Below are 16,716 nucleotides of genomic sequence, written 5' to 3' on the forward strand. Positions count from 1 at the left end.
TTTCGTGTTTTCTTGAGATATAATTGACATATAGCACTGTATAAGTTTAAGGTGTACAGCATAATTATTTGACTTACACATCATGAAATGATTACCACATTAAGTTTAGTGAATATCCATCATCTCATATAGATACAAAATTAAATAGAAAAAATTTTTTTCCTTGTGATAAAAACTCTTAGGATTTACTCTCAACAATCTTCATATATAATTTAACAACAGCATTAATTATATTTGTCATGATGTACATTGTATCACCAGTACTTATTTATCTTATAACTGAGAGTTTGTGCCTTTTGACCTTCATCCTGTTCCCCCTCTCCCCACCCTGCCTCTGGTAACCATAGATGTGATCTCTTTTCCTATGAGTTTGTTTCTTTTTGAAACACACTGTTAGTTCCTGGCACACAACATGGTGATTTTTATATTTTTGTACATTTCAGAATGATTACCATGATGAGTCTAGTTACCATTTGTCACCATACAAAGATATTACAGTAATTATTAACTATATTCCCCACACTGTACATTTCATACCCATGACTCAATAACACACAGCACACCACGCATATATACCAAATCTTTATCTGTACATCTATCGATGGGCACTCAGATATTGCTTCCCCATCTTGGCTATTGTAAATAATGCTGAAATGAACATAGGGGTGCAAGAATATTTTCTAGTGAGTGTTTTTGTTTTCTTTGTGTAAATACCCAGAAGTAGAATTGCTGGATTGTATGATAGTTCTATTTTTAATTTTTTGAGGAGTTTCCATACTGTCTTCCATAGTGGCTGCACCAATTTACATTCCCATGAATAGTGCATCAGGGTTCCCTTTTCTTTACTTCCTTGCCAATATTTGCTATTTGTGGTCTTTTTGATGATAGCTATTTTGACAGGTGTGAGGTGATATTTCATTGTGGTCTTGATTTTCAGTTCCCTGATGATTAGTGATGTTGAGCATCTTTTCATGTGCCTATTGGCCATCTGTATGTTTTCTTTGGAAAAATATCTATTCAGATACCCTGCCCATCCTTGACTTGTTCCAAATCTTAGAGGTAATGCTTTCAGCTTTTCACCATTGAGTATATTAGCTATGGGCTTGTCATATGTGGCCTTTATTATGTTGAGATATGTTCTCTCTATACCCACTTTGTTGAGAGGTTTTATCATAAGTGATTGTTGAATTTTGTTAAAGACTTTGTCTTTATCCTTACTGAGATGTTCATGAATTTTTTTTTTTTTTTTTCGGTACGTGGGCCTCTCACTGTTGTGGCCTCTCCCATTGCGGAGCACAGGCTCTGGACACGCAGGCCCAGCGGCCGTGCCTCACGGGCCCAACCGCTCCACGGCATGTGGGATCTTCCCGGACCGGGGCACGAACCCGTGTCCCCTGCATCGGCAGGCGGACTCTCAACCACTGCGCCACCAGGGAAGCCCAATGTTCATGATTTTTATTCTTCAATTTGTTATTGTGATGTATCATGTTGATAGATTTTCAGATATTGAACCATCCCTGCATCCTTGGGATAAATCCCATTTTATCATGGTGTATGATCTTTTTAATGTATTGTTGAATTCAGTTTGCTGATATTTTGTTGAGGATTTTTGCATCTATGTTCATCAGTGATATTGGCCTGTAATGTTATTTTTTTTGTGATATCACTAGTTTGGGTATCAGGGTGATGCTGGCCTTGTAGAATGATTTCAGAAGCATTCCTTCCTCCACAGTTTTTTTTGGAATAGTTTAAGAAGGATAGGTCTTAACCCTTCTTTAAAGGTTTGGAAAAATTCACCTGTGAAGCCCTCTGGTCCTGGGCTTTTGTTTGTTGGGAGTTTTTATTACTGATTCAGTTTTATTACTGGTAATTGGTCTGTTCACATTTTCTACTTCTTCGTGATTCAGTCTTGGGAGATTGTACATTTCTAGGAATTTGTCCATTTCTCCTAGGTTGTCTATTTTTTGGCGTTTAGTTGTTCATAGTAATTTCTTATGATCCTTTATATTTCTGCAGTGTCTGTAACTTCTTTTTTCATTTCTGATTTATTGATTTGGACCCTGTTTTTTCTTTTTCTTTTTTTTTTTTTTTTTTTTGCGGTACGCGGGCCTCTCACTGTTTTGGCCTCTCCCGTTGCAGAGCACAGGCTCCAGATGCGCAGGCTCAGCGACCATGGCTCACGGGCCCAGCCGCTCCACAGCATGTGGGATCTTCCCAGACCGGGGCACGAACCCGTGTCCCCTGCATCGGCAGGCGGACTCTCAACCACTGCGCCACCAGGGAAGCCCTGGACCCTGTTTTTTCTTGATGAGTCTTGCTAAAGGTTTATTAATTTTGTTTGTCTTTTCATAGAACCAACTCTTAACTTCATTGATCTTTTCTATTGTTTTTTTAGTCTCTATTTCATTTATTTCTGCTCCAATATTTATGATTTCATTCCTTCTACCAACTTTGGGATTTACTTGTTCTTTTTGTAGCTCCTTTAAGTGTAAGTTTAGGTTGTTTATTTGAACTTTTTCTTGTTTCCTGAGGTAGTCTTATATTGCTTTAAACTTGCAGCATCACACTTCCCTCTGGTCACCAGAGCTACGTGCTCTGAGTGTGCCCTGTGTGTGTGCTGAGCGAGTCTTTCTGTTTTGGTGTGCTGACTAACTACAGTGGGTGCTTGGTAGCCATGGCTGGCCCTTGGTCCAGTTGGTTGCCAGACCCTGTCTTGTGCAGAAGTTGCTGGCCCCTGGTAGGCATGCCCAGATCCTGGCATGGCTGGCTGCATGGCCAGGGGAGTCCCAGTCCTGGTGCCAACCAGCTGGTGGGTGGGCCCAGGTCACAAAGTAGCTGGCTGTAGGGCCAGGGGTCCCAGAGCTAGTGTTGGCCTAGTGTTTGTGGGCAGGGCTAGTCCTGGATTGCCTGGGGCTCAGGGGGTCCTATGATAGCCTGCCTGCTGGTGAGTGGGACTGTGTCCCCACCCAGCTGGCTCCTTGGCCTCGTGTTTCCCAGTACTGGTGCTGACTAGCTGGTAGGCAAGGATCAGTTTCAGTGCTAATAAGCTAGAGTGAGGATTCAAAAATGGCACTCACCAATACCAGTGTTGCCATGGTATGATGATCTCCCAAAAGTGGCTGCTGCCAGTGTCTCTGTCCCCAGGATGAGTCCTATTTGCCTCCTGCCTCTCTGGGAGGCTCTCTAAGATCAGCAAGCAGGTCTGACCCAGGCTCCTTTCATAGTACTTCTGCCCTGGGTCCTGGAGTGTTAATTTTGTGTGCAGCCTTTAAGAGTAGAGTCTCTGGGCTTCCCTGGTGGCGCAGTGGTTGAGAGTCTGCCTGCCGATGCAGGGGACATGGGTTCGTGCCCCGGTCCGGGAAGATCCCACATGCCACAGAGCGGCTGGGCCCGTGAGCCATGGCCGTTGAGCCTGCGCGTCCGGAGCCTGTGCTCCGCAACGGGGAGAGGCCACAACAGTGAGAGGCCCGTGTACCGCAAAAAAAAAAAAAAGAGTAGAGTCTCTATTTCCCACAGCACTGTGGCTGTCCCAAGAAGAAGCTCCACTGACCAAATGTTTGGGACTTCCCTGGTGGTCCAGTAAGAATCCACCTTACAGTGCAGGGGACCCGGGTTCAATCTCTCGTCAGGGAACTAAGATCCCACATGCAGCGTTGCAACTAAGCCCATGCACCACAACTACACCAAGCCCACGTGCCTCAACTAGAGAGCCCATGTGTTGCCAACTACAGAGCCCATGCGCTCTGGAACCCCTGTGCCACAACTACAGAGCCCACACACCCCAGAGCCTGCATGCCACAACTAGAGAAGAGAAAATCTGCACACCACAACTAGAGAGAAGCCCACGTGCCACAACGGAAAATCCCACATGCCTCAATGAAGATTCTGCATGCCTCAGCTAAGACCCGGTGCAGCCAAAAATAAATAAAATAAGTAAATAAATAATTTTTCTTTAAACGCAAATGTTCTGGGGGTTCATCTTCCTGGTGCAGGACACCCAGGCTGGGGAACCTCCTGTGGGGCTCAGACCCCTCACTCTTTGGGAAGGACCTCTGCAATTGTAGTTATTCTCCCATTTGTGGGTCATCTACCTGCGGGTATGGGTCTTGACTATACCATGTCTCCACCTCACCTACCCATCTCATTGTGATTCCTTCTTTACATCTTTTTTTTTTTTTTTTTTTTTTGCGGTACGCGGGCCTCTCACTGCTGTGGCCTCTCCCGTTGCGGAGCACAGGCTCCGGACGTGCAGGCCCAGCGGCCATGGCTCACGGGCCCAGCCGCTCCACGGCATGCGGGATCCTCCCAGACCGGGGCACGAACCTGTGTCCCCTGTATCGGCAGGCGGACTCCCAACCACTGCGCCACCAGGGAAGCCCCCCTTCTTTACATCTTTAGTTGTGGAAGATCTTGTCTGCTAGTCTTCAGGTCATTCTCATCGATAGCTGCTCTGTAAATAGTCGTAATTTTGGTGTGCCCATGGGAAGAGGTGAGCTCAGGGTCTTCCTAGTCTGCCATCTTGGCCACTCCCAATGCAATAAATTATTATTTATTTATTTATTTTTGGCTGCATTGGGCCTTCGTTGGTGCACACAGGCTTTCTCTAGTTGTGGCAAGCAGGGACTACTCTTCGTTGTGGTGCACAGGCTTCTTGCTGTGGTGGCTTCTCTTGGTGCAGAGCACGGGCTCTAGGCACACAGGCTTCAGTAGTTGCAGCATGTGGGCTCAGTAGTTGCAGCACATGGGCCCTAGAGCGTGCAGCTTCAGTAATTGCAGTGCGTGGGCACAGTAGTTGTGGCTCGAAGGCTCTAGAGCGCAGGCTCAGTAGTTGTGGAGCACGGGCTTAGTTGCTCCGTGGCATGTGGGATCTTCCCAAACCAGGGATCACACCTGTGTCCTCTGCATTGGCAGGCGCATTCTTAACCACTGCACCACCAGGGAAGTCCCAATAAATTATTTTTTAATTAAGGTGTGTACGTTGTTTTTTAGACATAATGCTACTGTACACTTAATAGACTACAGTATGGTGTAAACATAACTTTTACATGCACTGGGAAACCAAAAAATTCATGTGGTTCTCTTCATTGCTGTACTTGCTTCATCGTGGTGTTCTGGAACTGACCCCGGAATATCTCTGAGGTGTTCCTGTATACACAATTTTCTTGAGTTCTGGATTCTTTCAATTGTCCGGTTGTCTGTTCTCCCTCAAGTGCCAAACCTGTTGTTAATGGGGGTCTGTAGTATTTGTTTCTTTCTGGTAAAGCACCATTGTCCTATTTCTAAGTTCACTTATGTAATTACTGGCTCTCACTAATAGTGTGGTTGTGGGTTTTGACTGGGAAGGGTTTTATTTTCCCTCCTTTGACTCTTCTGAAGCCTTGTTGTGGAGATGTCTTTCTGTATCGGTTTTATTTGCTTCTGTGGGGAACTTTGAACTGTCTTCAGCTCCAGGATTCCTGTGGTAAGTGCCCTGTCTGGCTTACTGCTGCAAGCCTGCATGGGGCACAGGTGTGAGCCTTCCACTTCTCATGGAAACTGTTTTCCTTTCCTGCCCCATGTGCTAGGCAGAAACAAGATGTCTACATCCCTACATCATGCTGGCAGCTTACCGACTCTGTCAGGGGCTTTGGGTGTACTTATTCCTGATAGTTTGATTTCTCTGTGTGTCAGAGTTTTCGTAGAATGGCCTCAACTTTCACAGCAGCAACCGTTAGTACACTTGTCTACGTGGATATTTTGTGTTTTCATCTTTCTGTGGGTGCCAGCACCTCCACATCAGGGAGGACTTATGAAACTAAAGAAGTCCTGGGAAGTGGGAAACTAAATAACACAGTAGATTATTTGAAAGAGAAGAAGCTCTTGAAGCAATAGGGAAAAGAGAAGAAAATATGTAATGAACACCTCTTATAATGACAAGTTGAGAGATGAAGAAACTGAGGCTTATGCAGGCCAGGTAACATCTCTGAGTTTCTGAAGTGGTCAGTAACCATAACACTGACGGGATCTACCTGACTCCACAGCCATGTTCTTTTCACCGAGTCTTGTATGAGTTCATCTGCTTTTGTGAATTCAAGTAGTCATTCTTTACCTTCCCTGGTTTCCCAGCATCTTTCGTTATTTTTCTCATAGAAAACCAGTTCTGTTAAAACATACCAGTGAGAGTGGTGTTTCCCAATCTTTTCTGACCACAGTGCATTTTACAGAGCAGCCCAGTGCACAGAGCAGTGCATGTGTAGAACAGTTCTGTGCCACCGTCCTTTCCCTGGCCCTGTTGGTGCATTTCCATTCCATTTGATTCTTATGGTTTACTTTAGGTGAAATAGGCTGGCTGTGACTAAGTAAATTGATCTCACAACCCTTTAATAGCTCATGTCTCATAGTTTGGCCAGTGTTTTTTTTGTTTTGTTTTTTTAAAATATTTATTTATTTATTTATGGCTGTGTTGGGTCTTCGTTTCTGTGCGAGGGCTTTCTCTAGTTGTGGCAAACGGGGGCCACTCTTCATCGCGGTGCGCGGGCCTCTCACTATCGCGGCCTCTCTTGTTGCGGAGCACAGGCTCCAGACGCGCAGGCTCAGTAGTTGTGGCTCACGGGGCCAGCTGCTCCACGGCATGTGGGATCTTCCCAGACCAGGGCTCGAACCCGTGTCCCCTGCATCAGCAGGCAGATTCTCAACCACTGAACCACCAGGGAAGCCCTGGCCAGTGTTTTTGAAGCATGACTTAAAGCTGAAGTATTTGTCAGCAGAGGACATAATAGGTTGTCTCCTCAAGAGCCCATCTCTTGTCTCAGCTGAACTCAATCCATGCTTCTCCTGTGCAACTGGCCACTCTGTTTCCCCCCTTTTTGGATGAGGAGGATTCCTTTTAAATGGTATTCCAGCATTAACTTTAGAAATTGGGAACAGAGCTCACTTATTCTTTTGGTGGCTTCCTGTAGGTAACATGTAATTTTTTAAAATATTTATTTATTTTTATTTATTTATTTATTTTGGCCGCGCCGGGTCTTAGTTGCTGCATGCGGACTTCTTACTTGCCCCATGCAGACTTCTTAGTTGCTGCATGCATGCGTGATCTAGTTCCCCAGCAGGGATCGAACCCAGGCCCCCTGCATTGCGACCGCAGAGTCTTACCCACTGGACCACGGGGGAAGTCCTAGTAACATGTATGTTTAAACCACTTAACTGTAAGATTGTTACTTGCTCTGCCTCTTCATACCTTTGATCTTGATCTTTTTCTATTTCCTCCCTGTTTGTCTCATTCCAGGTACTTTATTTAGCAACGTCTTTCTTAAGTGAGTTTTACAACTAAAGCAACGGTTTGCCATTCATCTGTTCATCTTGGAATTCTAGCTCGATTTCTTTTATTTAAGTACTACAGGGTGGCCTATTAAGAGTAGAATTGATGACCGAGTATCTGATTTTTAATATACTATCGTCTAATTTTACTTTTTAAGAATAAAAAGAGGGCTAGGAGGCCAGAATGCAAATAGAGTAGAATGACAACCCTTGTGTGTCCTGTCACCTTCCCTCTTCTGGACAGCTGATAATGTGTGTCCTGTAACAAGAATGACTGCTGAAGTATACCACGCTTATCTCTTTCCCCAGCCCTCCAAGCCACAACATTGTGGTGAACGGAAAAGAATGTATAAACTTTGCCTCATTCAATTTTCTTGGATTGTTGGATAACCCTAGGCTCAAGGTAAGTAGCACATATGCTGAAGTGGACAGATAACATCACTGACATAAGCATCTGGACATAAAATAAGAGACCAATGCAGAATATCAGAAGGGGCTGTGTAAGTACTTACTCTTTACTCTTTAGTGACAGAGCTGTAACCTAGTTTTCAGCAAAGGGAGGCAAGAGTGTCCTAACGTGGCTTAGCGTTGGGTGACAACCAGAGAACTATATGAACCAGACCCGGGTAATAGTTGGAGATGTGTCTAGGAAATTGCTTCATCTCCTGTTGGGATTGTGGGCCAGCAAACATTTTTTGAGGAAAGACCTGTGCCCACAAATGCCAGAAAGTGCGAATGCATTGAGTTAACCAGGTTTTAATGATCAAGCTAATATAACTTTTCCATGTTTTAAGCCGTATACCTAAGTCTTCCCATCCCTCTTTTTTTTATATCCTGTTAGAATTGTCTTAGTACTAAGAAAGGAAAAGCCAGGGTACTGTGGAGCTATGTGGGTTAAAGAATAGGAAATGTCATTTTTAAACTGTTAAAGATATATTATTACAGTCTAATTTTTTTTTTTTTTTTTTTTTTTACTTTCACAAAGGCAGCAGCTTTGGCATCTCTAAAGAAGTATGGTGTGGGAACTTGTGGACCTAGAGGATTTTATGGCACATTTGGTACGTTTCTGTCATATTTTTCAGACTACTGCTTTCAAGAATTAAGATTCAGTTTGATTTCAAAACTCCTCGGAAAATGTATCCTTAATTAGTTGTGGTAATAAGCTGGTGAACTTTCTAGATTTTGTGTTTGAAATCGTTGGTAGGAGATGCATTGGTCTGGGGCCGACTGTCCCTTGTGGAGAAGAGTCATAGGTACCTAAGGCACACTGTCTCAGTAGGCCGAAGCCTGAGAGCTCTTGGTGCATTTGCCCCAGGAGACAGTGCTGTGAGGAGACTGTTTCTGCTGTGCATGACTGTTGTAAGGGGAAGCATCCGGTTGTGAGTGGCTCTGCTCTTTGTAGTCGTGCAGGAACCCAGATTTTCCCTGTCTCGTTCCTCTAGGCCTGAGGGCACCATCTTTGTCTGTGTGGCCGAAGCCAAGTGATGAGTATGGGGGAGCAGGAGTGCAGGGCATTGGTACCTGTTTAGGTGGGCAGGTGGTGTTGCTCATCATTCTGCCCACATTCTGTTGGTGAGACCATAACCCAGGTCACATCTCCCAGCAGAGGGACTGGAAAGTTGCTCTAGCTGGGCAGCCACCACGTGCCAGGAGGAAAGTGAGAACAGATTTGGGGGATGGGGGAGGTCATAGACTGTGTAGCCCTTTTCTTTCTGGAATGAAGACAAAGGATCATTGATTTACTTGTGTGTGGATGACCTGGAGATGGGCTAACTACATATTAGGATGAGAGTGTGATTTCAAACACGATGAACTCCCTAAATCAGAGTCCTCAAAGAAGACCCTGGAACTTTATGGTGGTTTTTTTATTAAATGTATATTGTTCTTTGCTTCTGAAAATTTCAAAAATGTTGTTAAATAATTTTCCAAATGAGTATATTACTGGAAATAACATTCTGGTTTACAAAATGTCAGAGGGTGGGGACAATGGGGCCAGGGAAGTCTCTTTTGTCTTCTCTGCTCATTTTCATTTCTGGGTCTTTGTGTTTTTCACTTTAACAGTTAAGATGTTTTTATTTAAGGGAGCACCTTTCTTTATCCCTTAGCTAATTTAGTGGTTAAATTATTTTTATTGGAAACAGATGATGGGAGTTGGTGTCCAAGACTCCTACAGCTGGAAAGGATCTTTAAAATCTTGTATTCCAGCATCCCAGCTATTCAGAAGAACAGAAAGCTCAGAGAGGTTAAGTGACTTCCTCATGGTCACACAGCTAATTAGTTTCAGCCCTAAAACTAGAAAATAAGTATTCTGATTTGCAATATTAATGGCAAGATCAAAGATTTAAAAGAGCTCAGGTCAGAGGCTCCCTCTTTCCTCTAGCCTAGTGCAAACATGATTTGTTTGCCTGCTTTTTATTGGTAGGGTATTATTTCCTTCATAAGAATTAGAAACCTAGAAAAGGCATTTTTTTTACAAGGTTGTTTGTTGTAGTCTGATCAACAAGGCTTTCTTTCCATGATCTGCTTGCGGGTTAAAGAAATTGCTTTCTTAAAAGCCGCTCTTTCTAGTAGATCTTATTTGCATGTGTGGCCTTGGCTCTTGCTTGGGAGTTAATCTGAGAAGACCTATAAGAGATTTATTGCTAAATTTAGTGAAAAAAAAGTTTCAAATCTTCAAGACCAGTTTTCCCAGAGCTACGGAAATATGTTGTTTTAATTGCCCAGTCAGTTTTTCATTTAGATCACCTGAAATATGTGTAATAGGATGCTGTGTGCCTCCAAACTTGGGGGGGTCTTTAAATTAATGATTTTTCAATTAATTTTTTAAATTTAAATATAGTTGATGTACAATATTATGTTAGTTTCAGGTGTACTATATAGTGATTTGACATGCATACATTATGAAATGATCACCATGGTAGGTCTAGTAACCATCTGTCCCCAAAGTTATTACAATATTTTTGGCCATATTCCTTATGCTGTATGTTACATCACCATTGCTTATGTATTTTATAACTGGAGCTTTGTACCTTTTAATCTCCTACACCTAATTTTCCCCACCCCTGATCCCCTTTCCCTCTGGCAACCACCCCTTGTTCTGTGTATCTATGAGTCTGTTTTCATTTTGTTTTATTTTGCTTGTTTTGTTTTTTAGAGTCCACATATTAGTGAGATCATACGCTATTTGTCTTTCTCTGTCCAACTTATTTCACTTTTCATAAAACCCTCTTGATCCATCCTAAATTAATTTTCTTGATTCAATAATTCAATCCATGATATAAACCTCAAAGATTTAAAGAGATAGTGAAGTCTTTTCCCCACTGCCATTCCACCCCCAAAAAAGACAGCTACTATCAGTAGTTTCTTGTTCATTCTTCCAGGCTTTTTTCAGTGTGTGCAAACCACTTCCATACATTTTCCCCCCAGTTTGACAAAAATGGTAGCATACCACATACATGTGTTGTACTGTTCAAGTGCGTTGTAAATTTAAATTGGATTTGATCTTTCAAGTGTCTGAATGGGCCACCAGAGTCAATATAATGAACACATAGTTGTGTATTAGCTACTCTGTGAACTACATTATTGGTCACTGTGTCATCCTTATCCTAATGTAGTTGAAGTTTCAAACAGACTGTGGTATCTGGACAAAGATTGAAGGTTAATTTGCAGTGTGATGGTTTTGTAATAAGACACCAGACCTACAGCTTGGAGTAATATGTATTGTTTTCTGAGTACATTGTCCTTCCTGTAAACTTGTTTTGTTCCTTTTCAACAGTTGCCCATGCTTGCTTATCATCTTTTTTCCTTTCTTTATGTGTATATTGTATGTATTTTTACTTGGTTTTCCAACAGGGTATTTTCTATGTTCTTCCTTATTCTGGAACTAATCACTTAAATTACTGTAGTTGTATTAAATTACCTTGAAATTTCAGCGTTAGATAAGTTCAATAAGCTACTTGAGGTCAGCTAAGGCTATATTTTAAATCTCTAAAATACCCTCGGGACTTCCCTGGTGGCACAGTGGTTAAGAATCCGCCTGCCAATCCAGGGGACACAGGTTCGAGCCCTGGTCCAGGAAGATCCCACATGCCACGGAGCAGCTAAGCCTGTGCGCCATGACTACTGAAGCCCGCGTGCCTAGAGCCCGTGCTCTGCAACAAAGAGTAGCCCCACTCGCCACTACTAGAGAAAGCCTGTGCACAGCAACAAAGACCCAACGCAGCCAAAAATAAATAAATTTATTTTTTAAAAAAATAAAATAAAATAAAATACCCTCTATAATTAAATTATTCTAAATATTTAGGGTACATTTGCCCTTTGTACTGAGCATTAAAGCAGAAGTGAACTTCCCTTTCCTCTCATTTTAGTAGCTTGTGTGTGAGGCTCTGGTCTCTTTCCCAGGCCCACCAAAAGGTTGCTTTTGATTTTGGCTTTTTCTTTTCCTGGAAGTACTAATATCACTCAGGCATCTGTTTTCAGTGATGAAAATGCTCCCTGTTTTAGCTCTTTTCTCAACTTTTCAGATAGTGAATGAAAATCACTTATTGGAAAAGTAAATTTCCTTATTAAAACATTTTCTGTTTATTATTTCATAGTAACATATTAGATGGTACTAGATGATTAACACAGAAAAAGAAAATTGACAGTTGAATTAAAATTCTTCTAGTTTCTTAGGCTAAATGTTCTCCTGCCTCCTAAAGGCCCAGCAGGTTCTTAAAATAGTCTTGTGAGGACTGTGTGGATCAGAAGTTTTTCCACCTTCTCATCTTATCGTTTTAATGTGTAGTTTAGAATCAATCAAGTGATTTCATCAGGTTGTGGAGCCTTCCTTTCCTCTAAGGCTAATGGCGTCCCTGTGCACTTTGATAGTTTCTCTTGTTGAACCTCTCTGACTGTTTCATTTGTAATGCATTCAGATGTCATTTACATGTGGTTTATCCCTGTGCCTGGGATCTGCTTTGCATACATGATGCCTACTTGACTCTTTGGTCTTAAACTAAATCAAAAGACAATTAGTGGCAGAGTTTCGTGGTGAGAGATAGTGGCATGTAATTGTGTTCTAGAGCCAATAGTGAACAACTGTTCATTTGTTTATTTTTAAAAATATTTTCTCTCTGTTGCAGGACCATGACTGCATGTTTTAGTAGGAAGGGCATTTGGTCATAAAATTCCTAGATCTGCCACTTCTTCCTGCCAGTCATGGAATTGTAGTTTTCGCAGTGTAGGCAGGGAATGATCTTCATTGCACAACTTAGAACATTTTGGTAAGAATCACATAAGATACTGTGTGTGAAAACATTCTGGAAAACATTCAGCACTGTTTTTAATGTTCTAATGAGTGCATAGGTGATATTTGTACTTTTAAGGAAATTGTCCAAGTCTCAAGGGATTTTTAAAAAGTATGTAACACAAAAATATGGAGATTTTAAGAGAAAATATAGTTGGTTGTTTTTAAACTGTTCTAAAGTTGGGTGTTTTATAGTCTTTCCTCTGAAAAACGATCAAGAAGGCCATAATACCTCCTTTTATTCTGATAAATAGGAACTTGAACAAGTGGCTTTAATATAAGATAGTCCTTAAATATCCAGGATTTGGATAACTTAATTAGCAGATAGCGTACCCTTTTTCCTTCTAAAAGATTACTTTTTTAAATTCTACAAATATTGAGTTAATTGAACAAACACCAGCATGTTGCTTTTTCCATGCCAGACATTGTTCTGAGTGTTTTATAAGCATTCTCTTGCGGTTCTCCTAACAATCCTTTGAGGCAGGTAGAACTGTTAACCATTTGACAGAGGAAGGACTTGAGAAGCACAGAGCAGTTTTGGGCCTGTCCATGGTTCACAGCTGGCAATGAGGGAGCCCAGATCTGAACCCCCTGTGATGACTGCCATGGCCAGGCCTTGTGTTTGGTGTGGGGCGTCCTGCCCTGGCCTTGCCTCCCGTCTGTTACGTTCTGGTGAGGGAGCAGGTGCCAGAAAGGGCAGCAAGTGCTGAGAAGACACAGAGGCTTTCTGGTCACCTTCCTCCGTGGCCTCTTGCCTACCATATTGGTTCCTAGCAGTGAATTAGAGAATGACGCATGCAAATCTGTGGCACTAATTGTTGAAATGGATCATACACACAGAAGATAGGCATCCAAAGTCAAAGAACATGCCCTGGCAGTTTTTCTCTTTGTTGCCTCCCCCGTCCTTGGGTTATGAGTTTCTTCATTGCAGAGTAGCTATCAGACATCAAAAGAAGTTATGCAACTGTCCATGTTTACCTGTCACAAAACCTGCTTTGCAAGGCTGACATCAGCTAAAACCCAGTGTCTTTAGATAGGAGGAGGAAAGGCCCATCTTTTTTAAACTTTTGGGACTAGGCAAGAACCAATAAGTCATTGATTTACTGTACAGAGATTCTTCTTACCACTTTATGGCAATGACATAAAAATGGCTATGAGTATGTATAATGAGAATACTAACATAATTTTTATCAACTGGGTAGCTAACTCTAAAGCCCTAAAACAAAGCCAAGATTGTTCTACTGTTTTATTGCTAATCAATGAAGAGAGTCATTTAGAGCTACAGAATGACTTAAAATCCTTTTTTGTAGTTGGCAAAAACAGTTTGTCTGTATCCATAGCACGTTTTTTTCTTCTTAAAATGTGGATATTGAATGAGAACAATTCACTGTGGCTTGGGTTCTCCATCTGCTAGCTAAATTGTTGAGATTTGGGGTAGATAATTCCCAGTTTAGAGGCAGCACTGTAATTTGAAGGAGGCCTCCTACGGGGGACCTGCCCCCCCCGTCTCATCAGACGTGAGGGGCAGCAGAGTGGTGGGGACCCCTCTGTCGGCAGGTGCTCAGAGAGCACTAACACAGAGGAAGGGAAGACATGCCTGAGACACGCCCGTGCTCAGCCCCATGGAGGTAGCCGGCTCTCTGGTGCTTCGTTCGCTGCGTTCCTCGTTCTTGCCAGACTTTGCCTGCCACACTTCCCTGGCGGCATATCTTGTGGAAGGGCGGGCAGTCAGGAGCAAGATCAAGTCTTCGGACTTGGTGGTGTTGATGCCACAGATTGGATGCTTGAAGAGCTAAGCACGCTTTTGGTACCATTTTGATCAACCGGGATGCATTCTTCTAAATGTTACTGTGAAATCTCATATTTATTTAATGTTGATCTAATGAAAGTGTCACTTCTATAAAAATGACTCCCTGATTGGTAATGGAAATCAAATGGTATTTCATGTGTTTTTTATGTAATAAACTCTGTTGGTATACATCTTAACTTATAAATGGGAAGAAGCATGCCTAGTTGTTTATCATTACTTGATGGGATAAATTGGCATGGGATAAATAGTTCATTTTCACAATTCTGTATCATCCTTTAAGAAGTCTACAAATGAAGTGGTCTTCAGTTTATTTTATTATTTGGATATTGCTGCTAAATTTTCTAATTCCTCACTGTACCTCTCTTGCCATCAAATTGAGATTTAGTTCAGACCTTCTGTGTCTTCTCATCTCTCACTCAATAGCTGGCGCCCACCCCAGCAGCCTTTGGTTCACAGTCGAGGGACCTGTGTGCCCTTAGTCAGAAGTCACTGTGAACGTGTTGTAGTTCTGAGTGTAGAAGGGACCCAAGTGCTTCAGACCAGGGGACTGAAGGCACAGCTTAGCCTTGTAGCTGCCCTCTGGGCTCCAGGTTCTCCATTGACAGCTGCCAGATGCCTCTCTTAGCTGTCTCACTTTGTCAAGTGGCAGAAACCCTATATTTCTCTTTGATCCAGCGCTTATCAGAGTATTTTTATGTGATACGTACTAAATGTTTGATTAACAATTGAATGAGATTGTTGGACAGCCCTCATTTAACTACTTTTCAAAATATAGTCCTTTGTGAAGTTGTATCTTTTATAATTCTTAATTCTGTCTTTTACTAGTTAAAAAGCATCACAATAAGATTAACTTGCCTCTGATAAATCAGTGAGTGGGTTTACAGATTTTAGACACTTTATTCAAATGTTCTAAAAACTTGGTTGTTCCTGTTGCTGAGCTGACCTTACTCACTTGTTCCTCCCTGGAAGTTGGTGGAAATCTCACGCTTAACAACTAACCAGGTCTCTGTTGGAAATATTTAGTCCACTCAGTGTCAGCCTTGTATCCTGCTGGGTTAAGTTGTTTCTTTTGTACGTCTCAGTCCCTTAGGTCTTTTCCCTCTCCCTCTTCTCAGCAGGAATGTCTCTGGTAGGGAGGGGCATACTTGGAGGGAAGGCTGATGCTGAAGGGGTCTCCTGGAGCGAGGCTCCCAGCCACAGGCCCTCGACATCTGGGCCGGAGGGCTCTGCCGGGCCATCGGTCCTCTCCACCACCCCTCACTGGGGAACGTCTGTGTCCCCTGCCGCTGCCTCCACTTCTGAGTTCCCCTCAGTGGACATGGCGCGGCTCTGAAAGTCTGCCTTCACTCCTCAGAGTTCCTCGTTTCTCCCACGAAGCTCCAAGGCTGGAGGGGCCTGGCTGCATCCTTCCTGTATCAACTTCTGAGTTCTCTTTGCGCAGAGCCTGCGGTAAAACTCTGATCTTGTTCTCCAGACTTGGGTCCTGCTGTAGTTAAAAGAGCTAAAGAAGGTTTAAAAAATTTTTCTCTCTCTTGAGTTAATGCCTCCTTTTCAGACACTTCGAAGTTTTCCAGTTCACAGCCAGCTGGTACACTATTTATTTTAGACATCGCTGGTCCCTCCATCCCAGGGTGTGAAGCCTCATGGCTTAGCCTGGGAAGGTGAAAGGCTTTCTGGAACCATGATGTAAGAGAGAAAAAAAAATACCAGTTTAATAATTACAATTTATCCCTATAATTACATCAACATTCTTCTTAAGCTGCTTCCATAAAAGGACTGTATCTCTCTTTGTACTATACGTTTGAATTCACCAGTACACTTAAAAAGAAATTCAGACCAACTCAGTCCTGCAGAGTGATGGCAGGTGCCACAACTAAGTGCTGACCCAAACTGTTAGAGGAGTGACCACCACAACTGAAAAGGCTCTTCTCTCTCTTTTTTTTTTTTTTTCCTTTTTTTTTTTGCTCCTCTCTCTTGACGCAGAGTATGTGGGGTTCTTTTTAACTTAACTACTTTTCTTTTTTCTTTCTTTTCCTTTTAAAAGACAGTTGTCTTCAGACCTACTAGAGCATGGTCTTGAGGATATGGGGAGGGGGAAGGGTAAGCTGTGACAAAGTGAAAGAGCGGCATGGACATATATACACTACCAAACGTAAGGTAGATAGCTAGTGGGAAGCAGCCGCATAGCACAGGGAGATCAGCTCGGTTCTTTGTGACCACCTGGAGGGGTGGGATAGGGAGGGTGGGAGGGAGACGCAAAAGGGAGGGGATATGGGAACATATGTATATGTATAACTGATTAAATTTGTAAAATAAAAAAAAA

General features: G+C 42.6%; 1 protein-coding gene across 1 annotated transcript in view; it reads left to right on the forward strand.

Annotated features, from left to right (window-relative positions):
• SPTLC1 (serine palmitoyltransferase long chain base subunit 1) overlaps positions 1 to 16,716 on the forward strand; it is a 64,234-nt gene that overhangs the window by 15,067 nt on the left and 32,451 nt on the right. The window contains exons 4-5 of the mRNA XM_060101263.1: positions 7,606 to 7,699; positions 8,282 to 8,354. Coding sequence (XP_059957246.1) covers positions 7,606 to 7,699; positions 8,282 to 8,354 — 167 coding nt within the window. The remainder of the gene's footprint in view (positions 1 to 7,605; positions 7,700 to 8,281; positions 8,355 to 16,716) is intronic.

The sequence above is a fragment of the Mesoplodon densirostris genome, chromosome 6 (genome assembly GCF_025265405.1).
Source record: "Mesoplodon densirostris isolate mMesDen1 chromosome 6, mMesDen1 primary haplotype, whole genome shotgun sequence".
Classification (NCBI taxonomy): Eukaryota; Metazoa; Chordata; class Mammalia; order Artiodactyla; family Ziphiidae; genus Mesoplodon; species Mesoplodon densirostris.